Source organism: Drosophila nasuta, chromosome 2R, assembly GCF_023558535.2.
Source record: "Drosophila nasuta strain 15112-1781.00 chromosome 2R, ASM2355853v1, whole genome shotgun sequence".
Classification (NCBI taxonomy): domain Eukaryota; kingdom Metazoa; phylum Arthropoda; class Insecta; order Diptera; family Drosophilidae; genus Drosophila; species Drosophila nasuta.
In genome coordinates, this window is record NC_083456.1 from 2,761,130 (window position 1) to 2,769,625 (window position 8,496).

At 34.3% G+C, this 8,496-nt stretch overlaps 1 protein-coding gene across 1 annotated transcript; it reads left to right on the plus strand.

The window, feature by feature from the left end:
• Positions 1 to 4,431: 4,431 nt before the first annotated feature.
• Positions 4,432 to 7,613, plus strand: LOC132787883 (uncharacterized). The gene is made up of 6 exons (XM_060795221.1): positions 4,432 to 4,511; positions 6,705 to 6,776; positions 6,836 to 6,889; positions 6,944 to 7,146; positions 7,227 to 7,386; positions 7,492 to 7,613. The coding sequence occupies exons 1-6, from the start codon at positions 4,487 to 4,489 to the stop codon at positions 7,611 to 7,613; spliced, it is 636 nt and encodes a 211-aa protein (XP_060651204.1). The 5' UTR covers positions 4,432 to 4,486.
• The last annotated feature ends 883 nt before the right edge of the window (positions 7,614 to 8,496 follow it).

Genomic DNA, 8,496 nt, shown 5'->3' on the forward strand with positions numbered 1-8,496 from the left:
GGACTTAAATGCCGTTAATGTTCCAGAAGATTCGGACAATGTCATCCGACTTATTAAGCTCCCGCCAATTATATCATGTGATGACATAGCAAGCATAGTTAAATCTTTGAATCTTAAGCAAAAAACTTATTTCACGCATAATGCTAAAGAAATGAAAATATTTTATGAGTTTGTAGGAGGTGGAGCAGGTGTTGGCAAGAGTAGATTAATTTCAGCTATTTTCCATTCCCTTTCGCAACTATATAATAGTAGGCCAGGTTGTGACCCCACCTCTGCTAAAATACTTTTGTGTGCTCCCACGGGTAAAACAGCTTTTGGAATTGGAGGTTCAACCCTGCATTCCATGTTCTCACTTCCAGTGAATCAGTCCGAAACCTCCTTTAAAGATTTAGGTGCAGATTTGCTGAATACACTTCGCTCAAGGTTTAGAGACCTTAAGCTTTTAATTATTGGTGAAATCGTCGGTGCCAAAATGTTATCTCACTTAGATGCTCGTCTTAAACCAATTTTTGCTAACAGGGAAACCTCATTTGGAGGAATTTCAGTAATTGTTTTTGGCAATCTCAGACAACTACGTCCCGTAGAAGATTGATGGATTTTCCAATTCTCTTCATCGTCGCATGATCCTTACAGTGCTATATTTGGGTCTGCTTTGTGGGATATTTTTAAGCGCTTAATAACATGGCATCCGGTCAGATGACAATAAATGACATTAATTTACTAAGAGCTAGAGTTTCGGTCTTAGACCAATTTCCTAATGATGCTAGTCATTTGTTTTTTGCGTAATGAGGATACAAATATTTTTAACACTGCTAAGTTAAACTTGATACCTACGGAGCAGTTCATTTCCACTGCTCTTGACTTAGTTAAAGCTGCACACCTTAATTCAGAAGCTAAGTCCAGGTGTTTGGAATCCATTAAGGATTTCAAAACATCTCAAACTCAAGGACTTTGCACAACCCTGTATATTAACAAGTAAGAAAGTTACAGTCGAGTGTGCTCGACTGTGAGATACCCGCTACCCATTTTTAATAAGGGCAAAATATTGGTATTATTTTCCAAATATACCGAAAATACTAAAAAAAAATACTAAAAATATACCAAATGGTATGTTTGGTATATCGATACAGCACACCATTCAAAATATACCATAGACGGCACAATGTACCAGATTGTCGGCCAAAGCAACTAAGAGCCCTAGTAAGTAGGCGTTTTTGCCCATACAAAAATATTTCTTTAATAACTTCCACAATTTTCTGATCGCAACTAAATTTTCAGGAATCATAACTACTATAGTAATTATTGTATATACCAAAATTCGCAACTCTAGCTTTAAATTTACGCTTGTTATTCGATTTTTTTTGATTTACGGGGGCGGAAGTGGGCGTGGCATAAATTTGAAACAAACTTGATCTGCGTGCAAACATAACAAACGCTGTCTGCTCTATCTCTTATAGTCTCTGAGATCTAGGTGTTCATACGGACAGACGGACAGACACACAGACGGACAGACACACAGACGGACATGGCTATATCGTCTCGGCTGTTGACGCTGATCAAGAACATATATACTTTATAGGGTCGGAGATGCCTCGTTCTACCTGTTACATACATTTCCTGCCGGCACAAAGTTATAATACCCTTCTACCCTATGGGTTGCGGGTATAAAAACCACTGCTAAATTCGTGATGACCGTCAATATATGTAGATACTGCAGATGGTCTTGTTAATGGAGCTTCAGGTTTTCTTATGGAGATAGGTTTTAATACATCCAACTCCCCGCATGTTCTTTGGATTAAATTTTAGGTGAAAGTGTTGGAACTAATGCTCGATCTAGGTGCACTCATCGTGCTGAACCCTCTTGGACCCCTGTTCTGAAAACTGTGAAAAGTTTTCAATATCATTCAAATGAGCAAGTTTTTATTGGCCGCAAATGATTTCCTGTTGTACCTGCAGAAGGTATAACTATTTATAAAAGACAGCGTGCTACATATGTATACCAACCTGGTGGTCCACACAACTCCTGGTATGCCACAAGTGCGGCTGGCCTTTATTGTTGGGCAATTTGTGCCCCCGAAAGCTGACCGTCAGTCAGTGGTAGAGCAAGAGCTTGCCAGTTTAAGATCCACAAAATTGATAGATTCCCATTTCAGCTGTCTCTTTGACAATTCTAAAGTCAATGCTGTATTCCATAATACACAAAGTTTACATTGCCACATTACTGATATTTGCTCCGATCAGTTAATGCTTCAGTCTCAATTTCATTTTTTCATTGAGGCTTCTACATATTCCAATGAATCGTATGATATTTCTGGCTACCGTTGTGCTATTCGTCTTTATTGCCAGTCGACTTCTAGTGGATCTCGTCCAAAGAGAGGCATTCTTATATTCGCCAAAAACGAAGTTTTTGAGAATGTTAGTTTCTGCTCAAGCAGACGTTATTCATTCTGACCCCAATAATTTAGCTTGTTCCGCAGTGTTCGATTATAAATATAAGTCTTTAGGATTCCTCAGAAGTCCAACATATGCTTTGCATAAGTTCGAAACTGAATTTGAAAATGTATTTAAGGGATTACCTTTTTGGATAGCAGTAGTATAGTGCTAGGAGATTTTAATTTGGGTTTACGGACCCTATCTGGTAGTTGCAGAAGGGTTTTCGAGCGGCGACATATTTCAAAAACCAATTTTATATTCAATAAAATTAATATTGTATGATAAAATAAGTATACTTATAATACGGAAGAATTAAATAGACTTTAATTTACAATAGCAATTTTGGGCACATTTTCCAGATTTCTTTTTTTAATATAAGTAGCGGGTATCTCACAGTCGAGCCCACTTGACTGTAGCTTTCTTACTTGTTTCTTAATCAGATTAAACATATACATACATACATAAAATGTTTATAGAAATTTACCACTTTTTAAACCATTCCTTCATTGGCAATCTAGAACCACTTGAAATTTATAATATGCAAATTAATAAAATTTGCTGTTTACGCATTTCATTTATGTAAACAAACCTGCAATTATGCCACAGAAATTTGACATTGAAGCACAAAAGAACATTGCACACTTTTGAGTTCAGCATGCAAAGAACTTAAAGTAAACAAGTAAGAAAGCTACAGGCGAGTGTGCTCGAATGTGAGATACCTGTTACTCTTTTTGAATAAAACCAAAATATTGCGGTATTATTCTCAAAATATAGCAAAATAATATGCCGAAAATATTCCAAATGGTATATTTTTAATATTTACATAGTAATAAATTCAAGATATACTATAGAGTAGAGCACCCTAGTAAGTAGGCGTTTTTGCTCATACAAAAGTATTTCTTAAATAACTTCCACAATTTTTATCTGATCGCAACCAAATTTTCAGAAATGATAAATTCTATAGTTTATGTATACACCACAATTCACAGCTGTAGCTTGAAAATTACGCTTGTTATTTGAATTTTTTGATTTGCGGGGGCGGAAGTAGGCGTGGCAAAAATTTGAAACAAACTTGATCTGCGTGCAAACATAACAAATGCTGTCGAAAAACGATTATAGCTCTATCTCTTATAGTCTCTGAGATCCAGTGTTTCATACGGACAGACGGATAGACACACAGACGGACAGATACACAGACGGACATGGCTAGATCGTCTCGGCAGTTGATGCTGATCAAGAATATATATACTTTATAGGGTCGGAGATGCCTTCTTCTACCTGTTACATACATTTCCTGCCGGCACAAAGTTATAATACTAATAATGTTAAATGTAATAAAGCTAAATGTAAATAATTAATCTAATTGTGTGTGTTTATACTAATATTTTGTAATTTTTTAAAAGCTTTTTAAGCTGGATTTTGAAAAAAAATGTTCAACTTTGGAAATGATTTTGAAAATTAAGTTAGCATAAGTTAGCAATAACTTTGTGTTTGCCTTTGATGTCAAAACAGTCGATGTACCGATGTCACTATCGATGTTGAAATTTTTGCACCTGTATTGGTCACACTGATGTGCTCGCTCTCTCACTTCGTTTCTATAATAATTGGGTGTATATTTCAAGAGGTAATGTAATATAAGTGTAAATATTCCAAGTGTGTAAAAAGTGCAACTACAAATAAGAAAAAACGGCGCGTGTTCTGAAAATTTGCAAGGTACCTGTGTATGTGTGCATAAACTGAGCCGCCGTTAGTAACGCATATTAATTTATGTTGGCGGTGTGCAGAAGCTTTTGCTAGGCCGCAAATAAAAAAAAATTACCAACAGACAATAAACGTTGTTGTGTTGCCTGACAATTCGTCCACATATGTACGCGTATGCCGCTTACACACACATACATACAAACGTATAACCCAGCAAGCAAAGTTAGGAGGGCTCTAAATTATGTGTCCAAAAAGAGCCGATTTTAAGAGTGTTTTCTGAGTAGGCACATAAATAAGAGCATTTTCTGAGCAAATTTGGGGGTTGTTCCACATAGGCTCAAAAAGAGCTCATATGTGTGAGCATATTCGGAGCTACGGTAAGTAAGAGCAAAGTAAAAACACAGCTTAAAATAACGGTATGCAGATCGCTTATCGCAAAATGTTCGAAAATTGACAATTTTAGTTAGTTTGAACATTGAAGAAGTGTAAGTCTGACGTGCTTAGAAAAGTGTAACAGAGTGCTTAAAATTAAGTAAAAGAAAGTGTTTCAACTGAAATTTAAAACAAAAAGTGCTTAACAAAAGTGTAACGAAGTGTTTAAAATTTAAAGCCAAAATGAGTCTCCAGAGATCAAGCCGGTCTGAGTGTAAACAAATAATAAATGCCCTGAAGGCAAAGAATCGACGCTGTGAGGAGCCTCTGCCAACAGAGGACGTCATCAATGAACCAATAATGAATGCAGGACCTATTTTGGAGCAAAATTTTATGGAAAATGATGGATACTCCACTGACAGCAGTCACCTGTCTGAACCTTCAGAAGACCTCGAGATCAAATCTCTTCGAGATAAATTGTCGAACTGGGCTGTTGCATTTAATATTTCATGCTCGGCTTTAAATGAGCTTCTTAAAATCTTGCGGCATATATCACCTGATTTGCCGTGGGATTCCAGAACTTTAAAAAAAACACCTAAAGACAGTTTTTGTGTCCCAATGAATGGCGGCGAATATATTCATTATGGAATCGCTGATTGTTTGACCGATTTTTTTGAAAACTTTTCTTTTAATGAAAAGGCATTACATATTAATATAAATATTGATGGATTACCTCTCTTTAAAAGTTCCAACATACAGGCATGGCCGATTTTAATAAATGTTGACAGAACTTCCCCTGTATTGCTAGCAGGCGTCTATTGTGGAGAGAGCAAGCCAAAAGATATTAATGAATACCTTAATTTATTTATTTCTGAACTTTCTTCTCTTATTTCTTCTGGTTTTTTATACAAATCCTATCATTTCGAAGTCAAGGTTAGACCCTTTATTTGCGACTCGCCCGCTAGAGCTTTTGTTCTTGGAAATAAAGGCCATAGCGCCTATTTTGGTTGCCACAAGTGTCATCAACGTGGTGAGAACTTCCAAAGAAGAATAATACATCAACTTCAAGAAAGTTTACCAAGAACAGACGACCAATTTAGAAATAGATCACAAGTCGAACACCATAACATTCTGCTTCCACTTAAAATTGAAGAGCTTCCAATAGACATAGTCCGCCAATTCCCATTCGATTATATGCATACAGTTTGCCTCGGGGTAGTGAAAAGTATGTTGAATGGATGGATAAAAATTAGAGGCCAGAACTACTCCCTAAATAAAGAAAAAATAGATTATTTAAATAACCTGTTCATGTCTTTAAAGACAGATATATGTAAGGAATTTGCCAGAAAACCCAGAAGTATGTTGGATATGGATAGGTGGAAAGCCGTTGAGTTTAGGCAATTCCTACTATATACTGGACCAGTAGTTTTAAAAGGAGTTTTAACTGAAAGCAGATATGAACATTTTATGCAATTAAGCATTGCTATAAGAATTCTGCTCAGTGATGAATATTGCTTAAGTAAAAATGTGTGCGCTAGAGAATTGATTCGTAGCTTTATAAGCAAATTGCCAGAGCTTTATGATGCAACTTTTCTTAAATATAATTTTCATTGTTTATCGCACTTGGCAGATGAATGTATTTTTTACCAATCCAATTTACATTCTTTTAGTGCTTTTAAATATGAAAGTTATTTATGCAATGTAAAGAAAATGGTTAGAAAGGGAACACAAGTTGCTACACAGATATATAATCGTCTTGTAGAGCAGAGTATGAATAGCACGTTAAGAAGAGATTCGAAATCAAAAGTTTTAAAAAGATGTGTGGATGGAGATATTTCCTCAATTCAAAACAAAAGCATATATATGTCCATAAATGCTCCAGACCACGTATACATTGTAGATTCTAGGGTTTTTAAAATTAATAATTTTGTGGAAGAAAACAACGAAGTATTTGTAAAATCAAATGAAATTTTACTTAATGAAGACCTTTTTACGTTACCTCTACAATCAAGCCTTTTAGGCATACAATTATCCCAATCATTAGTAATTAGTGACATACCAATAGTTCACAAAGTAGCAGACGTTACACGAAAAGCTATTATTTTTAATCTTTCGACACCAGCGTGCATAATCGTTATCCCTTTAATACATAATGAATGATTTCACTGACCAATTTTTGAGCAATGGCACGCATTCAGCTGAATCAACTTTGGCGAATGAAGTTGCCTATACCCAGCTAACTTCTAGCTATGCGAATCCATCCACATCAAGTAAGTATAGTTATGAAAATCGATCTTTAAACCAAACTAAATAATTTTGCCCTTTTTAGATATGTTGCAGCAGATTTACGACCAACTGCAAAAATTAAACAAAAATGTGGAAGGTATAGAATAATGACTTTTAAATTTACACACAAAACCAAAATATATTTTTATAGATCTTAATGAACGCGTAATTAAATTGGAAGCTGATAACACTATCATTCAAACTCGAATTTTAACGGAAGTGATAGCACAACGAAAGCTTGTTAAAGGAAATAAGCCTCGTATGTTGCTACCACCAAAATCCTTCAATAAAATTGAAGAGATAGAAAAATTTGAAGAGGAATTAAATAATTCAGCAGAATTGTGTGAACAGCTGGTAAGAAAAATTAAAAATGCTCTGTAATTTTCAATAAAACGCAGTCGTTTCCTTTTTTTTTATATTTCTATTTTTTATAGGATGCTGAAATCAAAAATTACAACATTTCTGATCCTGCCAAATTTTTGCGCACAATGTGGAAGAAAATTTTTTCGGATGAGATTGCTCTTAAGTATTCGTGGAAGGGGACTCACACTAAAAACTGTGTTCTGAGCATGGCGATAACGACAGCCATGAGAAGTAATAATTTTTGCACTTTAAATATTTGACTTTAATCCATTTTTCCATCCTTTTCCCAAATTAATTTTCTATGTTTTAAAACAACGTATTTTTTACTCTTTTAAGGTGCTTTTAATCAAAAATTTGCAGTGGATGAAAAACAGTTTTCATCAATTTCCAGCAAATGGTTTCAAACTGCAAATGATAGAATTAAATATTATAACAAAGCTAAAAAACATTTGACTTAGAAAAATTAATAGTTTATATATGGCTTAAAATTTAAGATATAGTTTGTAAGATTTCCATTTTTTTTATAAAATAATACACATATCCATTGAATTTAAGAATTAGTTTGTACGATTTCCATATTTGTTATTTAATAATACACATATATAGAATTTAAGAATTAATATTTAAGATTTTTCCAATTTTCACTATACTTTTTCAGAAAAATAAAAAACAAATATAAAATATAAATTTTATTGATTTAAATTACTTCAAAAAAAATGTTTCAATTATGTGTCTGAAATGAACCTTTTTCGGTGCGATTTAAGTGCCTAAAAATTATACTTTTATGAGTATTTTCGGAGCGTTTTCAATGCTTGATTAGGAGGGTGAAAGCACTTATTTCTGTGTCAAAAAAGAGTCATATTAGACTCAGAAATTGCCCTCTTAAAGTGCGACCGTTTTCACGGAAAAAAACGCTCTTTCCGGACTCTTTTTTGGGCACTTTATGATGTAAAATGCTCATAAAAAACTATCAGAAAACTGTCAGAAAACGCTCAAATTGCTTGCTGGGAAGCTTGTATTCGAAGTGACAAAGCATCATATGCTTCTAGAATGCAATTCTAGAGATAATCGCGTGTTTTGTGTCATTGTGTGTCATTTCGTGTCTGCTTTTTGGGCAGACTATTTTGCGTTTACTATATATTCATAATTACTAATGAAAGAGTAATGCGAAAAAAATCAATGAAATTAATAGAAGAAAAAATAAGTTAAAGAAATAAAAGTGAGAGTTTATTTTTAGAAGAAATTGTTTGAATATGTCGAATTTATCGGTTTAATACCCAATCTACCCTTAGATTTGGATCTTGTTAGGCAAATTGCGCAACAGAACAGATAAAACGTAAA

Excerpts from the sequence above, each read along its gene's own strand:
- LOC132787883 (XM_060795221.1), top strand. The coding sequence starts at position 4,487 with ATGTGTGAGCATATTCGGAGCTACG. Across the intron at positions 4,512-6,704 it reads TGAGCATATTCGGAGCTACG|CTGAATCAACTTTGGCGAAT; the intron begins GTAAGTAAGAGC and ends GCACGCATTCAG. Across the intron at positions 7,147-7,226 it reads CAGAATTGTGTGAACAGCTG|GATGCTGAAATCAAAAATTA; the intron begins GTAAGAAAAATT and ends TATTTTTTATAG.